At 35.1% G+C, this 20,270-nt stretch overlaps 1 protein-coding gene across 1 annotated transcript; it reads right to left on the reverse strand.

Annotated features, from left to right (window-relative positions):
• Window positions 1-335: 335 nt before the first annotated feature.
• Window positions 336-20,180, reverse strand: LOC132307744 (ubiquitin carboxyl-terminal hydrolase 14). Its single transcript, XM_059805591.1, has 20 exons — window positions 19,859-20,180; window positions 18,888-19,059; window positions 17,884-17,996; window positions 17,276-17,612; window positions 14,300-14,394; window positions 11,183-11,316; window positions 11,017-11,073; window positions 10,809-10,886; window positions 10,372-10,426; window positions 10,242-10,283; window positions 9,352-9,432; window positions 8,157-8,355; window positions 7,999-8,056; window positions 7,804-7,926; window positions 7,218-7,306; window positions 7,032-7,121; window positions 3,005-3,175; window positions 2,779-2,894; window positions 2,531-2,657; window positions 336-984 (listed from the first exon to the last, which is right to left on the reverse strand). The coding sequence occupies exons 1-20, from the start codon at window positions 19,952-19,954 to the stop codon at window positions 806-808; spliced, it is 2,412 nt and encodes an 803-aa protein (XP_059661574.1). The 5' UTR covers window positions 19,955-20,180; the 3' UTR covers window positions 336-805.
• Between the last annotated feature and the right edge of the window lie 90 nt (window positions 20,181-20,270).

Below are 20,270 nucleotides of genomic sequence, written 5' to 3' on the forward strand. Positions count from 1 at the left end.
GAATTCCCAATGCGCGTAAAACAAAGGGACTGCGTGTTCTTGATGATCAATTAAAAAACTGGATTGTAATGACCAGATTGACCATCCAAGAAACAGTGCGTTGACGACAGCAAGGGGTTAATTCTAAGATCTCAAATTTAGCATACTCTGCTGACGGTTGTGCACAATTTTATATTTTCACCAGCATAGAGAAATACCGCAACTATATTCCCTATTTTTTAATACCAGGGAAGTATTGGGTTACATTTTTTACACTGATTTGATAAGATTACTAAAGGACTACCCTCCTTTCCTCAAGTCTTAGTCTGAAACATGCACGAGCCATTGCCATCATAGTCAACCACAAGAACTAAACCCTAAATGATTATAAGAATTTCAACCCAAATAAGAGTGTATAACACGATTTTTGATCTCGTAACGCAATATATTCCTGTTCAATATTTTTCTCCCCTTACCGGGGCTGTATTACTCTTTATCTACAGGAATCAGTTCAAGTTTCGAACCAGGTAGAAACATGCACCTTTCCAGAGATAAAAACATACTATCCCTACCAAGTCATTATTACCAAAATGTTGGGAGACAAAAATTGGGAACTTTAATGTGCCAAGTCCCGCAAGTGATGTACCATTTGCTTATCAAGCAGCAAATTGGAAAAAGTTTTACCACATTACAAGACAAGGATGCCTCTCAAAGATCTTCTAAAGATGACCAAGAGCACAGGTTAGTGAGATTCATGGAGATCACTTGCAATTTTTCCAACTTCCAAGTCTAAATGCAACTTACAATGTTGCATCTCTGAAATATTTCAATTGTCGAGTCTTTCGAAAAAGTACAGGTAACCCATCTCCCTGGGTGGGTTTTTGGAAATACCAACTTTGTCATCGTTGAAAATTACCCACCTGCCATCCTTATAGATGTGAGCGACATAGTGGCCACAGTGGGTTGAGGTACCAATATGGCTCACGAATCCGAGAAACCTGTATCCTGCACAATGACAAATAAAAACAATTTGATTATAACTAGTAGCCAAAACATAAACCATGAAGTAGGAATCCTGGTCCCTTACAATAAGGAACTACACTTTCCTACAATATTTGCTTTTCTCGCATTGCACCTAGGGAGTAAGGTCTAGCAAGATATATTTTACATATAATTTACACAAAGGGCAACTTGGTCAACAAAAGTAACAGATGAAAGCAATTGTAGAATATGATTACTGTATAGGAAAAATACTCAGCTTTAACCACAACTCTAGTTTACCAGTGAAATTCAACCCCAACATCGTCATCACCTTATATTGGAATATACTACTTTTGGGGAAGTAAAAGGCTTTCTTGGTGGTATTAAGCAACTGTTGGAACTGTTATGCGAACCAACAAGAAGTAAACTTCAACATTATTTCAATAATACATCATTTCTTGCTTCAAAGTAGTCAATATTAATACAAAAGTATAAAAAATTTAAAAATTTCTACAATAAATTCTTTCTATAAATAATTTATAAAATAAATCCTTTTTATAAATAATTTATACAATAATTCCTTTTTATAAATAATTTATACAATAAATCCTTTAGATGACAACCACCACCACCAAAGTTTTTTTTCCCAAGTACTTGGGCACAACAAATCCTTTAGACAAAATGCATAATGTAACTGGACCCAGAAAATTGAGTTGATTATCATCATTATAGACAACAAAACAAGCAAATGATATGATATTACAGTGACAAGACAAAGGACAGAAACATAATAGGGATAGAGACATAAAAGTTCAATTCCATTTCAATAATGGTTATAGAATTACTCAAAACGGTTAATATATCCCAAAACCCTTATTCTTCGTTTGGTGGGAGGGGAGGATGAGGGGAAAGATGGAACAAGTGTCCGTTATTAGGTAGGAGGGAGAGATGGCGGAATGAGCCACCCCTCCTAGCCACCATTTTGCTTCCATCCAAAAGTGACGAGGAGAGAGAGAAATAAAAATTTGTTAGATAAATTTGAAAAGATGTCCTTGCCCTCAATTTTAATTACTGATTTATAAAGATATATTAGTAAAATAACAATATCATCTATTTTCTTTCCTTCCATCCAACCAAACAAAAGCAAGGATGAACACTGTCCCTTTCCTAGATATGCCTCATTCATCCATCCCCTCTCCCTTCCATTCATTTTTCTGTCCCCTCCACCAAACGTACCATTATTGTCGAGATTATATATAACATTAAAAGCAGGCAACGCAAGCTGAGAAGAAGCGAATAGGCAAACAACCATTAATATCTATAAATACTCAAGTCAACAAAGGCTAACACTTGCTTCAAGATTTAATAATTATAGTATGAAAAATAAAATGCTAGTATATATTCTCCATTCTACTTAAATACCTCATAGAAGAGAGAGCAACAGCTGTCAGATAAATATGCAAATGACGATGATAAGGATGATCACAGTAGTATTAGCAACAACAGCAGTAGCAAAAGCATTCATCATGTTCACAAACAAAACGACAACAAAAAGGAATAAGAAACTAACTTCCTCCTCCATCAGGTAGTGCTGCATCAACATTTGGTGTGCTGCTTGGTGTAGCATCCATATCAGATGAACCATGGGCACTGGGATTGTTAAATATCCAATCTGTAGCTTTCTCAATATCACCACCCTGTGAAGAATTGGATAATATAAAACAAAGTGTCATTGGAGTTCGAGGATTCTACCAAATAAAGATCTCACAAGCAAACAACCAAATCTCTAAACAAATGAACAGCCATAAAAAAGTTTACCGATGCCTTCAAAGCTTTCCGAGCTATTTCCTCCTCAAAACCAAACGAAATCAATGTATCAACTTTTGACTGATCAACGAATGATTGTCCATCATGGGAGATGGGAGCATCAATATCTGGGGAAAAAAAGCATTCATCGATAACTTCTGCAGTCTAACACAACTGAAACAACCCATGTGGTTTGAGCAAAGCAAGTTTTATTGATATGGTCTTCTACTTGGAATACCTGGATCATCCATGTGAGAAAGTAACCAGTTCATTGCCTCTTCTACTCCAGTATTAGAGCTGTTTATAGCAGCTTTCTGACAATGAAGATAGTTAAATCCCATCGACACAAGCTGAGAAACTATATCCTCGTTGGCCAGGAGCATCTTTGATTCTGCCTCATCCACAGCAACTGGGCAGTGAAAAGATAACAAATTCAGGGAAAACTTGTGAACAATTGTCTATCATGCAAGAATCAAGACATACAAACAATAGATTGCACAAAGAACATTACACATATGATAAATTTTAATGAATTAATTGTAATTCTCAAATAAGATTTCTTTGTTACAGGACAAAGAAGAAGTTTGAAGAAAGGTAATAATGTTATTAACAATTTTTATCCTTCCGTTCCCTCCTCTCTTCCAAGCAATTTTGTAGAGATGAAAAATGGTGAGCCAGGAGAGATGCCTAATCCATCCATCCATCCCTTTCCCTTCCCTTTAGCTCTCTCTTTTACCAAACATTGGATTCTAGCTCCATCACACATATCTTCCATCCCTCCCTCTTCCTTCCTTCCTACCAAACACAATATAAGATCCTACAAAGTATTTTACATGGACTATTCTAAAAGCGTGGAGTACCTAAGCCAAACGCACATTAACAAGGAATGGGTATGTCACTTGTATTCGAGTATATCAAATATATCATTTACTGTATAATTGCGCTCAAAAACTCTTTATTATTTATTTTTTGGTAACATTAATACTTCAGAACAAGTGAAGCATCCATGTTGAATACTATGTTACAACTTACAATCACAGTTTCTACCTACGAAATGAAAGTAATAGAAAATGAAAGAATAACATTATGCGGGCTTCAGCAATTTTGTAAATGTAAAACATGTACCCACATCTGAATCATGCACAAGTCCACGCAACATAGCACAAAAAAGAATCACTTCCCATAATTATGGAAGATTCTACTTCTTAAAAAGGAACCAACTGGCTTATGCTAAAAAATTAAAAAAAGTTATATTTGGAGTTTCATGAGTTCATTTCAAGTATCTACTCCTTGGCAAAAGAAGCAGTATAAGAAGTGTAAGAAAGAAATATGTGTCGATTATAGAATGTAATTTAAATTTACCCAATTGCTCAAGCTACTGTACTGTTGCCTCGGCTGAATAAGAGGAGAAGATGGGAGGAAAAAGAGGGGGACTGAAGAAAATAACAGAACCAGGGGCAGGTTTAACTTCAAAGCAACTATTTATGTTGCTAAACATCATCATTTTTTCTTTATAAGAATCATCATCATCATCTTTGCCTTTGCCTTTATCCTGTATGAATTGGTCGGCCAATCTCAGTTGCTAAACATGTAAACCCAAAATTTGTAACCCTAAGGTCATTCCTAACATGTAAACCTTCTCCCTAAACATGTTATACTCTCCAAAAGGTTACCATCCAGCACCTAAATTTCCAGCAACCAAGCACCTCCAAACCCTCACCAATTCCAACCTCTTGCTTTCCACAAAGCCCACAAGGCCACAAGTAATTTGCACCTTATTCAAATCCCTATCCATGTGTTTTCAATATCCCAATCACACCAAATAATATTCATAGAGAGCACTATTTTCATTTTTCTTTTACAGTGATCTAGGAAGCACAAATACTTCTATAATAAGGGTGATGTACCTTCCAGTGTCCGTGACAGATACCAACACTCTCAAATACTCACGGATGTGTCAACTGTTCAATATTTTCTAAACATATGCCCTTAAGTTTAAAATAATTTTTTGTTTCTAACACGTGACTGACTACTTCTCAGATACTTCAAAAATCATTTTAATAAGCTTTGGATATTAAAAGTTGTTAGTATATTTCTTCAAAAAAGTTCAAATTTTCTTTAAAAAAGAAGATAATAATATATATGACATAAACAATTAACTATTTAAAGGAAAATTACACTAGCCTCCCCTGTCAATAGGCTAAATTTCACGGACCTGCCCTTAGTGTTGTCAGATAACATGGTTAAGGGAATTGGTGAAACGACAATTATACCCATGCACTTTTATTGTTATTTTATTTTAAAATCCTATTGTGTATAAAGACACAAATACCACTTTCATTGCTTACATGCTCTGACAACCTTTTTTTGTAGATAATTGCCACGTGCTACGTGTGAAATGGCGATTAAGCATTGCTCATTCAAACCCAAGACTGAGCTACACCATGGCCACACCCAAATAGGAAACGATTTAGCTAATTTACAAATTAAAGTAAAACTCTAATCCACAATTCTCGTTCCCTTCCTTCACTTCCCACATACAAATCACCCAAACCTGTCATTCTTCCATCATCATTTTTGCTCCATCTAGGGTTTCCATAATCAATACACATTCATAGTGTCCGTATATGATGTTTGTATTCCTTCCATGGTGAAAAGAATCATCGACCCATCAGTCTTCCATCACAATTTATGCTCCATCTAGGGTTCTCATCGAAGCCTTTGTTTGATCAAAAGGCCTTGTTCAATTGAAAGCACTCATAGGAATTACACATCGAGACCCATAAGGCCAGGTTGTCTTCCCAACCCGTGAATCAAACAATTATCTCCCATACTGACGGTCATGTTTCTTCAATGCACCCATGTCGTGTTGGACATTGAGAAGACCGTCGAAGGAGCTCCAGTAGACGATCTCGTCAAGCAAGAATGACTTGGTTGAGTTAGGATCAGCGTTGAAGGGGACGTACTCGGCAAAGAAGTCGTAGTGGTTGTTGTTGGAGTTGTGGCTGTGAGCTTAGTCTTAGATGTTCTCATCAGGGGGGTGGCAATGATTGATGAGTGGTTGTAGAGGTGGTGGCAAGGTGGAAGCTGTGGGGCAGTAATCAGGTGAGGCGAAGGCTCTGATGGGGAAGTAATGGTGGGTGATTCTAAGGCTTCAGTGGGTGGGTTTGGGTTAGGAGCAAAGAGAGAAGGGGGAGGAATGGAAGAGAGAAGAGACCACCATTGTAGAGAGAGTGAGTGTCTCAAGGGTGTGCTTGGGGAGAGAAGACAATAGTGAGTCTTAACAGATTCACCCCTTGGGTTAATACAGTGGTAACATGTGATGTGAGAATAGTTTATATAGATTGAACAAAAAGTGCAATTTTGTCCACTTAGATTGTACCAATGGGGGCATTATTGCCATTTAACCTTACTAGATGAGGCTAATAATGTCTTTTGAGACATCTTAAGGTCAAATTTGGGTTTTAGATTTTTACTACCCATGACATCATCAACGCCACCAGTGTCTGTTCTGACAGGGGAGGTCAGTGATACAAAGCCATCACTGACGGGGAGGTCAGTGTTATTTTTGAAAACTAAGGGGAGGTCCCTGTAATTTAGCCTATCAATAGAGTCGGGAGGTCAATGTAATTTTCCCTTAATAAAGCTGTATCTACATGTGGATACGTAACTTTATTAAGGGAAAATTACATTGACCATACATATCTACATTTTATAATATAGATTGTTGTTTCCATATCCTATTGTACAAGAATCTTCGTTTCCATACCCTATTTAATACCAATCAATTTATAGTATCGCCATATTCATACCATGTCATGTCCGTGCCAATCTTCATAGATAGTGATTTATACATCAACTTTAGCAGCAAGCTTTGTAGGAGTGCTCATGCACTGAAACTAATAAAACTGATTAGAACTAATCGACATAATGTGCAGAAAGTAGCTACACCATACTCGAATCAATGTTCTCACTCTTGGCATTTCAAAGTTTAACCACTTCCCAAGAATTTCATAGGGTATAAATTACAAATGAGATAGCACATGTAAAACTAAGTACACTTAACGATTGGCTCAAGTTGCCAATTTTTTGTGTTACAGTTGGAAACCATAACCTGAGTGCATATCACCTGTGGGAATATATTAAACATCTGCAGGTTGTAGTCATATAATAGTGCCCAGTAACAAAACACAGTTTTCGTTACATATAATCAAAAGAAAAAAACTAATCAAACTAAATGAGGAATTAAACAAATTATCACATACCAGCTTCTGGTAATAGCTCTTCCCCAGGCTGAAGACCTTTGCTGCGCATGCCACTTATGTCTATGATATCAGGAACATCTATGTAGACATCTAAATAGCCAAAAGGAAAGATCAATGGAATATCATCACACCATTCATGTAAATTTGCTTTGCAAGACATCAAATGAAGCAAAAATAAATAAATACCAAGCTTTTTCGGCACCCAGCCTTCCTCCATGACAAATTTCCTCATGTGCAACACCAGATAATCAGGAAATGAAGTCAAACCAGCAGTTCTGTGGAGAATTAGATAAAACATTATTTAAAAAAAAAAAAAAGAAAAGAAAGGGTTTATTTCTAATTCCATCAATATAAATATTCTGGAGAAAAAAAATTCCATCAATATAAGCCAATGTAACATCAGCAAATGCGAGTTGTTCCAATTTCTGGTTAATCTGATAAATATACTAGTTTCAGCAAATGTAAGTTGCTCCATTTTCTAGTCAATCAGACCTAGTTTATTAATTTCAAGTTCCGTAGATACAAAACAAGAGAACACTTATTTCTCCATATATGTTAGTTGCTTGTACCTGTTCAATTTGGTGTGATTTTCTCCAATTTTTTTATCAGATTTATAACCTCAATAACAGCCTAACAGATTATTGCCAATTTAAGTGCATACGATAATACTTGCAAGCCCATCTAGGGAAATGAGAATCACAGGTCCACATTCATGACTCAAAAAAAAAAAAAAAAAAAAGGTCAGTTATTTAAGAAAGATCAGAAAGCATACTTGACTGCTGTTGTTTTGGCCTGCAAGGCAGTGCTGTAAAAATCATGCACCTCCTCCGGAGCTGAAAAGGTGGCTAGGCAGTCGTATAAATGCACCTTTGGACGTACAATTTGATCGGTAGACCTGCTAGAAGTAGACATGCTTAGCAACAAAAGTATGAAAATGAATCAAAACATGAAAGACATTCATGCTCACGTGTCCTTCTTATCTGAATCTTTTTCCACCTTCAACTTGTTAAACGCTTCTAGATCCTCTGAATTTTCAATCCATGCCATTAGCAGAAAGTAAAGATGAATAATTCAGAAGAAGAAAATTATGAATAATTCAGGAAAAAAAAAGTTTTAGAAGCTTACCCTTGTTAACAGCTTTATGCAGTGGGATATTTAGAGATAGAATATAGTCGTGTCTACTATTGTAAGCAACTTTTCCAGATGGACATGAAAGCCTCTCTTCAATACCAAATTTGAAACTCCTCGAAGGATCCAGTTCATGGTTTCCAGTATTGGCTCGTTCAACTTGGTCAATGAAATGCAGGAAAAATTCTAAGGCATCCTAAACATAAATCAGAGTCGATCATTTATACAAGCAAATAACAATAATAACAAGAAGAAGAAAATTGTGGAAAACATATAGGTTCTCAAGGGCAACAGAAGTGTCGGCCATGTGGCCCATCAGTTTGTACACAATGGTTCGCCCCAGAATTAGTATTGATAAAACAACACCACCCAACAAAACAATAAGCACCCAAATAGATGCCAACATGTGTTGTCAGCCTTTTTGAGCACTCTGTTTTACATATTGCCCATTCCAATGAACCATTGATGCAACCTGCGCTTCACTTATCGAAGGGAAAAAAAAATGATGCATCCTATGTTTCATCGAATATGGAATGCTTGTAAGGTAAAGGTCTGTGTCTAGGCAACAAAATAAATCTGACGACAGAAGTACAGTGAATATCCTTATCTCTAACATTCTTATTTTATTCTCTAGGATAGAGTGGCATTTTAATGTAAAATGAAGTGTTTAATGGGACTTCACATATTTTGTAGAAACCATGTGACTGAAAAATAATACATGAGTTTATGGACATTATATAGAATAGACGAATTACCCTTATGAGCATGGGAAGTTGCATGGTAATAAACATGATTATTTCATATCTAACCATCAAATAAACAACAATGGTGAGGATTGCATACAATCAAAGCAATCCAATAGAACAAAAAACTTGATGAGAGAACCATCAGTCATCTAATAACATCCACAAAGAAGAATTCTTAAGCAGGAAAGAATAATTGTTATTTTCTCCTATATATATATATATATATATATATTACCTTGGCAAGAAACTCAGTCACACACCTACTTTAACCCCCAAGGGGACTTGAGCCTTCGACCTTAAAAGTACATTAACATTCTTCTCTAAAGTAACTTCAAGCATAACATCTCTTTTATCAAAAGACATCTTCTATATTAAAGACAACATACAGTTTGCATCATTTTGAAGTAACAAACCAGCAGCTCCTTGTCAAAATTAACTCAACATACCTGTTGCCTCATAGTAGAAAATTCAGGATGACTAGCAGCGATGACTGCCTTGAACATACGAGGTGGTATGCCCTCCTGTTTCTGGAAGTTGAAGGAAACATAGAATAAATGGGAGGGGGAAAAGAAGTTTAAAATATGATCATCAAAGAATACAAAGGAAACACATAAACAACCGACAGACTTGCAGTACTTTCTGTCAAAAAAATATTAAATACAAAGCAGTTAATCAAACAATTATATGAAAACAAACATATGGCATACACAATAACAAAAGGAGGTTAAGGACACAATCGTTAGAATAAATGATTTGAAGGAAATCGAAAGATAAAGCATAGCTAAGTAATGACAGAAACTACAGCCAAATATTACTCCCTCCATCGCAATTTATTAGAACTTTTTTCTTTTTTTCCCTTTTTTCTGGCTGTCCCAATATACTAGTCCGATTTGAGAAGTCAAAGTGAGACAAATGCATTTTTCCATAAATATCCTTCAAGTTTTTAAAATTTTCTCATCTTGATAATATATATTTAAACTTCAAAGGGTAACATAGGAATTTTAAAAAAGATTGATGCATTAAATGCATGTCCCCTTAAAGTGTTATAAAACCAAAAAGGGACAACTAAATTGGGACGGAGGGAATATCACAGTTAACCAAAGTCAGTGAATTTTTTATAGAGCCGAACTTGAATAAATCAAATCAAAAAAATTCATGGAAAAATTTAATGGACCATCTAACAATTATCACTATAATCAAAGCCAGGTGGCAATTTTTACAGAGTCAGACTTGAATTAAATCAAATCACAAAATTCGTAGAAAAGTTTCATGGTGAAATTCAAAATAGACTCAGCAAGTGGGGCAAGTGAGAAAAAGGTCTGGCTAGAAAGCTTACAGCAATTGGAGTCGAGGTTACTGCACCAGCATTATCATCTTTCTAGATGACAAACAAATACACAACGTCATGCAACATCGTGCAGAAATGAATAACATAAAAGATGCCTGAATTTGTGCATTACATATACCTCCAATGCCGGAACTGAATATTTACCAGACAGCAACCCGTGGGCCAATTTTGTTCTGCCATACAACAGAACATGTTACAAATTTCTGACTCGCAAAAAAATAATCCACACCAATTAATTACTGATGACATTTACACAGCTGGATACCTAGCAATGTAAAAGTCCCAAAAAAAATTTGATCAAGGCATCCCACTGCCTACAAATAAAGAGTGCAATGGCATTGCTCGCAATTTAAGCAAGGTGCCTTTGAAAGATAAATCTACTGTTTTAGATTGACATGTATGGCCTCAATAGCTAAATGATGTTGTTAATATAGAATGTAACTCTATTTTTACTTATTAATGATATATGCCTTCAGTTAAAAAGAGAGAGAGATACAGACAGTTCAGTCAAGGAGGTAAAAAAAAATCATATAGAACCGATGACTAATTACTTACAACTGCATATTCAGGTCTACAGTTGGATCAGCAGGTGCAGTCTCAAATGCCATTTTCAAACTTTGATTCATATGGTATCTGATGAAATATCACAATGGATGAAAAAATTCAAAATAAGAAACAGAAAGAATACAAACCAACCTAAGTAAATACATGCCAAAACTCGATGGTTAAATAAATACGCATCAAAAAGAAATACGTCACTAACCGTGAACAGAAAGAACGTGTTGAGAACACAACTTGCATAGTTGCAGCCAAGTAGCAACTGAAAGGAAACAGAATGAGAAGGGGAAAGAACATATTACTGCCTTATTTCCATCACTCTTCAAAGACCATTCTTTTTTGATAAGTCACTCTTCAAAGACCATTCTTACCTATTTCCTAGATTGACAAGTCCAGTGTAACCCGGTCCAAATAATGGTTCCACTTCCTGTCCACTTTCTTGAATTCGATTCCAATCAAAATTGGTGTTCTGGTCAAGTTCCCTCTCAGCGGTTGTCATTTCAGTCTGAAAATGTTTGTCAGTAAAATAAAATAAACGTCTGTCAGTAAATAAATAAATAAAAAGATGTTGATTTCAAATTAATATAGAGTAAGATAAAACAAAATGCATAACAATATTGAAGAAACTACTACTTAACATTAGAAAATACCAACTTTCCCAAGGGCCAAAGTACATATTTGAAAGAAAATGAAAAGAAGCCGGCTGAGAATACAAAAAGGACATAACCAACAACGAAGTAGGTAGAGAACAATTAAAGCCTTAAAATCAAGTGAAGGATATAGATAGTCAAGATAAAACAAGGACAAGAATTCATACAGCAAACACGAAACTGATTATGGGTTGGTTGGTTTAAATTCAGATCAAATAAAGTTGAACCTAAAGCAAGCCCTGCCTGCATGTAACCATTTATGAGGTCCAACCAACATAGTTTATCAAAAGACATGCTAGAAGACAACAATAGAATTATAGTAGTAAGAAATTGATACTTGGAGACACCTCAAGAGTGACCATATTTGTCACCTCAGACCAATACTTCCATATAGGAATGGGATTGACAAAATAACACAATCAAAATTAAAATGAAATGGTAGAAATGCAAAAATGCATTGAGGTGGTGTTAAAAAGGACAAATTCCTGTCAAGTGAAGGGGAAAAAATTATATGATGGCTGTAAAATCAATCACACCCTTAGGAGCAACAGTAGTAATCAAGAAGAATGTCCATGTCATGACAATACAACGCAGTTGAAATCTTTTTTTTTCTTCGTTGGTACTCACACACATGCCTCCACTGAGGCTCGAACCCCTGACTACCCTTTGGGAAGTAGGGGCCTGGTACCGCTAGGCCACGAGAGGTTGAAATCTTTATATCTACAAGTGGCAACATATTGGTTGGTCGTGTGAGATGAAGACTAACAACTGCATTTATAGGAAGCATAGTCTTTTCAAGTTGAAGGTCACACTAAAAGGCAAAGAGAAAGCCAAAAAAAGGAGTTGCAAGGGCTATAAAATATATAACGACACAAAAACACATTAATTAAGCCCCCAAAAAAAAAAAAATAGAAGCCCTAGGAAGTGTTCAGTAGCAAAAAAAAAATTTAGTTTTAGGGTAAGCCCATATAGCTGCTGATTTACCAAAGGCTGTGTAGCCTAGTGGTACTTTCTCACCTTGCAAAGTAGTAAGTTGAGGGTTCAAGTCTTCATAGGAGCAAAAAGTGGGTGTGTGCATGAGTTTCTTGCCTCAAAAAAAAACATATACATATACATATACATATATATATATATAGCAGCTGATTTAAGCCGAGTGTAGATTTCATACAATGAGTTATTATTTAATTAAAATAAAAAATAAATAAAAGAAAGAAAGAAAATCATATGATGAGTGCTCTAATGGACCCATCTGATATTTGAAACTTCTTTACATCATTTATACACTTCTTATTCCAAAAATAAAAATAAAAAAGGTTTAACTGAACTATTGACCGGTTATGGCAACGTCGCCTATTTAACATTGTTGTCTTACCATCCAGGGGAGAATGTTGATGTCCAATCTTTTATATTCATGTGGTTGTGTTTTAGAAAGCCCCTCCATGATCCAAAAATGTTTAGTTATTATATCAATTTCCAAGAATTTTTTAACTAAGCTCTACGCTTTGGAAAATTTTGTAATTTTCTCCGCAACTGAAATTTGGTCTCAAAAAAATAAAACCAAACATGCAGATAGTATATATTCCTTTTAAAGTAATATCTAATAACAAACCAAAAAATTCAAAGCCAATATAACAGCAGCAATATAAAGCAAAGCTTTTTTCACAACTATTTGTTGTCGCCTAAATGAACCCTATTTTTCCATTTTACTCTATCTAAGGCCACAGTCTAAGTCAGACCACCTGCTATCATATCTTTCCATACTAACTTTGCACCTGTTAATGCTAAACTTCCCCTACCCTTAGCATTACCAGTGTGGACAATGTCACTATTCCTAATTGGTGCACATAATGTTTTTTCTTTTCTTTTTCCTTTTTTTTTTTTTTTGCACATGTCCAATGAATTTCAAATATCACAAAATGCACCAAAATGGAAAACAAACAAGAATAAAACAAAGACAGTAACAAAATTAAATATTTTTCCCTCAAGATCTAAAAGTTATGCTAAAGCTTAAAATTCTGGTTTCCAGAAGAAGATAAGAAAGCATTATCTGATAACACTTGCCGTTTTAAACAAGTAAATTCAGAACACTTACCTTGAAAAACTTTTTCAACTGTTTACTTATCCAAAAAAAAAAAAACTTTTTCAACTGTTCAAAGTTTCACATTAAGGAAATAAAAAGCAAAATTAGTAACTTGATGCTTGCCCTGCCTAAACAGTCCCAGGAGAGAAAGCTGGAGGCAAACCTTTAATTATATTTTTATTTTTTTGCAAAGCTGGAGACAAACCTTTGATGTTGTCATGTTTGTCAGCTAAAGCTTTAACCAATGTGCCAAGCTCAAGAACAATATATTCTCAAACAAATCATGCACAAGTATGCCATGAGCAATATGAATTCAGTTTTTTTTTTTTTTTTTTTTTTTTTACCTTCGCAAGAAACTCACACACCCACTTTGCCCCTATGAAACTTGAACACTCAACCTTCTACTTTGGAAGATGAGGAAGTACCACTAGGCTACAACCCTTGTACCTATGAAATGAGTTAGTTGAGTGACCAAGATAGAAGACATAATAGAGCCATCTCTTTTTATTACGAATAAATGAAGCAACTTTTATTTTTTTCAAATTTAGCAAAAGGGAGAAACAGATTTTCCATTCAAAAAGGTAACCTAGTAATAAGATTGAGTGTACAACTGGAGCTTCTCTTTCCTTCTTGAGTCTCTTGCACATTTGGTTACATCAAAATATATGAAAGATCATATTGTCCACACACGTTGATAGCAAATTGCAATGTCTAAACAATACTTGAGCCATATATACAAATCAAAATATATAACTTACCTTCTGTAATGACGAAAAATCAATACCAAAAAATGCCAGATGTTGCGCTAAAAGAGGATCCAAAACACCTTCGTCCTCCGGATAAGAAAAAACATCTGAGCTGCCACAAGTTTTTAACTCATGATAATGTTTGAATTAGGGTGAAGTAATGCAATCAAAGAAAAAAAACTCAAGTTCCAGACAATTGAATGTTTGAAGAAACAACATTAAATTCCATGTTAAGAATACTTTATTATAGCTAACAAAGCACCTTCTATTAAGGAACGTGTCTGTTTAGGAACACGAGACCACCAATGTAGAAAAAGATTGGAGCCAGTACACTTTCTCATTGGAGAGAGATGAGAAGCTTTTGTAAGAGATGCCATTCAATTTCACAACAGAGTCATTTTTCAACTATTTCGATCTTTCGTACAAGATATAAAGGCAATACATTATCATGCATTAACAATATCAAAACAATCAGGTTATATTCAGGTTATAAGCACGGAACAGCATGGCAGGCATGACAACTCTACTAATATTCAAGCTCAATATCATGTTTCAAATTGCTTTCTTTAGCCTTCATGCCAATTTCTACACGATGCCGAAGATCCAATTTTGGTATTTAGCTTTAATTGGAAAACCTTTTTTTTTTTTTTTTTCTAAACTTCTGTTTAGAGAGTAGGGTTCTTCGATAGAAAAGGTGAGACACGTAAGATTGGAAACCCCAATGAGCTGGATTCAGATAAGGGTGGGACCACCTCAACTACCCACCAATCTATCATCTCCGGAACTCCTGAGCCCTTCCCACGCTTATGTGGGTTCAGGAAAGCAAGGCACCACTTTAGGTTCTCAGGCCACTAATTTAGGCATGCTTCTATCAAGTATCATCAAGGAGCTTGAAAAGAAAAAAAGACTCATTTTTTTCATCCGTGCGAGAATTGGACCAGCCCGTGAAAAGGATGGAACCATTGGGCAATAACTTGAAAGCAAATAAAACTTGCGGTCTTAAAACGACGTATGCCATTGGGCAATACAACCTGAAAGCAAGTGTTCCAGTGCATAGCAAAGATCGTTAAATAATTTTCTAGTATTGGCAACTTCAACATGTAGTACTATGCGATTGGATCTAATTTACTCACGAAATGAGTCTCCTTATCTCAATTTTGTAACATATACCATAACCCAAAATGGTATTTCTTTCCACCGAATGGCTACATGAACACCATCAACAAATCGTTTAATATACTGTTGCACATTTCCTAGTTGGTCGACACAATTCTCATCCATCGAGTTAGCTAAAAGGAACTGGTAATTCCTCCAATGACTTTGCCCTGGGTCTCTTATTTTTGTTCACCGACCTCCATAATCTGAAATGCAAAATGATGAGTTATCACGTTGCAGTGTAATACTCTCCTACCACATAGCTTGAAAAGCTCTCCACAAAGACAAGGCAATCATCTAACTAGGAAAACATTATCAAGTCCACATATAGTCCACATCTAGCGGTCACTAAATACTCACTTTTCCCTGTATGTTCCAAATGAAAAGATCATGAGACACTGCAACCACAGAAACTACGCCCTCATGTTTCTATTCTTCTGAAAATAACACAACTCAAAGCTTTGTATCCTATATGTGATGATTCAGAAGTTCTTCTGATTTTTAATCTCCAATAATATTCTTCTGTAACTCATGATTCAAAGGTTTAATCAGTATGGAGCATAATCATCCCTAAGGTACCAACGATAAAAGAGCATTTTCATTAGTACCCCTTTTTTTGTTGGGTTCTAGGGAGAAATTGTAAATCCATGGAAGAGATTGTTAATATTTTGTACTCTTCGAGAGTTTAGAGGCCCTATTTGGCCTTGTGTAGCTTTTGAGGGATGTGTTCCCCTTTTGAACGCCTTTTCTAATGCATATATTACATATCCAAAAAAATTAATAATCCTTTTGCGACCAATGAAGTATGGACATGGATATGGGATATGGATACCGATATGGTGATAAGACAAATTCTTAAAACATAGAATAGATACAACATAGACACAGCAATATATATGTATATAGATTATTATATTTAAATTTGTATAGAAATTAAGATATATGTGTATTCACAATAAATTCAAATAATAATTGTTTGTTATTTTATATATATTAGTAGTAGCATCCTATTAGAAAAGAAATGATGACAACTAAGCTAAGAGTTATGTTGTAGGGCATGCTTTGGACTAAATTATCTATGATATATATCAATTATACTTTAAAAAATATAAATATAAACAAATATTTGGAACCCTTATAGTCTTTCTAATAATTACATTATGAAATTACGCTTAGGAAATATATATTTTAATGTTCAGGGCCACGTGTGCTATGAAAAACCTGAAAACTATTGGATATTTGGCCAAGTATATGAGAAGTATCAAATATGGGTTCAATATAAAAAATATATTTATTCAAATTATGAGAATGGATAGAGTAGTAACAAAAGCGTACCCACAAGTATCCAAGTAATATCAGTAAAACGGTACAGAAACATCTCCCTTCTGTGCTTAATAGCCTTCATAGTAATGTACATCTAATCTTTCAATTCTCATAAAAATTTCTTGACCCTATGCTTTGTCCCTTTTCTTATGTATATTAGATAGAGAAAAAACAAGTACAGCCAGTCAAAGATACTGAATATTAAAGCAACTATAGATACTTATCAAAAAAATTAAAGCAACTATAGATAATTGTGATGTTAAGCAATAACTATTCACAGTCAATCATGAAATAAACATCCTGGCTAAGACCTTGACATGCCCATGCAAAAATGCATATTATCAGTAAAGTACATGACTTAACAAGTGCTAGCAAATGCACAGTAAAGTACATGACTTAACAAGTACTAGCAAATGCACAGTAAAGGACATGACTTAAAAAGTACTAGGAAATGCAAGAGCAGTGATATCAGGAATCAATTTCTTCTTTACAGCAGAGCCGTGGCATTACCTGCTCCATCCAGATCAGCGGTTATTGTCCCAAGCTTTACAGCAAGAGGATAGGCAGTTTCGTTGTAATGTTCGATGGCATGGTTGTTGCCACCACTTCCATCCCAATTTCTCCTACCACAGAGGATCATCCCATCCGTCAAATTTAACCAGAGATTTTCAGTCTTATCACACTTGGAACATTTCCACCCAGATGGAGGAATGGTAACACCATTGTCAATCTGTTGCAGATTCATAGCATATGAACTAATATGTTTCTTATCAGCTGTCCAGAAAGCAAGTTGCTCTTTCCGCTCTGCACCCTCAGTCATTAAAATAGTATCAACTGCCAGCCTTACCTGCAGATTTGAATAAAAGTGTCATCCATATTAACAACCAAATTCTGGCTTAATTAAGGTTTCTTCTGTTTTTTTTTTTTAAAAAAAAAAAGGCTCATCCAAAGCATGAGGCTCCCTCCATTGTCTAGGGAGGGTCAGATGTGCGCAGGCACCTCTGAATGTAGAGGATGTTTCCGGTTTCGAACCCGGGACCTCCAGATCACAATGGAGCAACATTATAGTATCGCCAAGGCCCATTGAAGGAAACAGAAAAAGAAAAGAAAAAAATTACCTTCTCTGGCAACTCTACTGAAGGAAACGGAAGAGTAACATAATTGGGCAACATAACTATATTGTGCTTTTCTTCGTATTCAGGTTCCTGGTTGTCAAAACCTCCATCAACCCCTGCAAATAAATATGGTAGTTTAACAGTTTAACCAAATTGCTTGTTAGTAACAAAAGAAATAAATAAAAATTCACTATTTTTCAAATAACAACCATAATTTCACTCCACAAGCATTTAATTACTAACTTAGAGGGAAATATTAACATTTGTACTGTATATCTCTATACAACCATAGAAATATTAATTTTGGTACTGTATATATCCATACAACCATACCAAATGCCCCACACACACAGAAATTTACAATAAAAAATTAGAATGAGTGCAATTGGACATCCCAAAAAATGAAAAATGTAGAAATTTAAAATATATGGGAAAAAAAAAAAATAATAAACAAATAATTTGAGAAGTATGGATTTGATTGATGTTTTAAATCTAAAATAATTATTATTTAATTGTCAAAAAAATTAAATATAATTATTTCCGTAGATAAACATATAGTGTAAAGCAACGCAAAATCAACTCATTGGAAACCCTGTGTAAAATAAAATGGGCTAACCAGTGTTGGGAGAAGAGGTTCTCTTGAAATGATAGATAGTGAAATGTTGCATTCCTTCTAAGGCTCCTTGACATCTTTGTGTGTGTTTCTAGTACTCAACATACAATTGGAACTTTTTTCTTTTAAGCATTCGACATAATTGTACAAATGTGTTCACATTTCATAAACACCTCTAATACAAGTCTCAATGATGACAAACTACACTCTATCATCCACTAAACACTCCAAACTCTTCTTGTGAATTGTGGGTATCCTACATCTAGCATAGCAGCTGAAAATAACCATAAGGAAATTGAACATTTAAAAAACCAAAGTTTACATTGACAAGATTGAAAGTAAAGTACCACAAGTTCAACCAAAACAGAAACTTATACTATGAAAGCAAATATACCTATAGCCAAAAGGGTTGGTTTCTTCAATGGTCTATCTTCTGGTTCAGGCTTCCTTGTCTGTTTTATATGCAAATAAACTGGGTTTCCAGTCTTTTCAAAGTTCCAATCCACGCAATCCTCCCCAAAGGCAAGAAACGTATTCATATCGACAAACAATCCACCTTCAGATTTCTGGGAGCACCACATCAGCACCATCAGAAAACATTAACATCACAATACATATGCTTTAAAATTTGTTTGTTTGGTTGTCAAGAGCATTAAGTAAAAAGGAATGGCAGCTCATTAGCATACAAAAGAGGGGCATGGTTAAGGATTCTATTCTTAAATATGGCATGTAAATTTTATTATTTAAACAAAAATGGAGTGTCAGCAAAAGGAAGCTCCAAAGGTGAATAGGGAAAAAAATCTAGCATCGGAAGGGGCACAACAGCCTAGAAAAAATATATAAATTAAACTGTTACATCCCAGTATAAGAAACAACAAACACGTCCTTCTGGGGGAGCAACTGAAGCTTGAGGCCCTTCTTAAGTTCTTATAACCCATTTGTGGTCCTTTTTAGAGTTTGGAGTCCGATCCAAGGAAACAGTTAGTAAATTTTGTTGTTCTAAAAAAACAAAAAATATGGACTCGTCTAAGCTAAGCACTAAAACAAATTCCCTAATTTATTCACCATCATCCCGGCAACTATAACAAAGATATACATATCTAACACCATCGGAAGATAAAACCTGCGCGAAATACCGAACTCTAAATTCGTAAACATAAACCCTAATTTGGTTCTGGAAAAAAATAAGAATAAGAGGAAAACAAAATTCCACATGAAGCTTGTAACAATGAGGAAATGAAAAATAGCATGAACTTATTTGTTTTACTTGGATAAACGTAGAAGCGAAAATAACAGTAGTTGAATCACAAATTTTCACATGCTTTCCAAGCAACCAAACAGATACCAAAGAAAATAAAAAGTTACCGGAGTATCGAATGAAATGCAGCATTCTTGTTTGTAAATGCGATTGGTGGGTTCTGGAATCCGAACCCGATGAAGGTTGGATCGTAGAAGTTCCATTGCGATTTGAACTCAATCTGAAAATCGAAATGTTCCGGAAAGGAGAGAGTGAAGATAATCGAAGAAGAAAGCAGAGGGATTGCTGTAGAAGTAGCGTGAGCGTGTAATGTATAGTTGCAAGTAAATGTTCTTTGCCCTAAACTTTAGCAAGTCACCTTGCGCCGAAAGCTGTGTGTAACACGTCTTCTGTGCTTTCCTAAAGAGACCTCCCTTAAATTTTTTTTTTTTTTTTTTTTTTTTTTGTTGAGGATCAACAATGCTGGCCTCCTCCTCCTTTTTTTTCCTCTCTCTCTCTCTCACTCTCTCTTTTATTTGA

Source organism: Cornus florida, unplaced genomic scaffold (assembly GCF_030987335.1).
Source record: "Cornus florida cultivar Cherokee Brave unplaced genomic scaffold, ASM3098733v1 CherokeeBrave_3.0.0_Hap2_Chr05, whole genome shotgun sequence".
Taxonomy (NCBI): Eukaryota; Viridiplantae; Streptophyta; class Magnoliopsida; order Cornales; family Cornaceae; genus Cornus; species Cornus florida.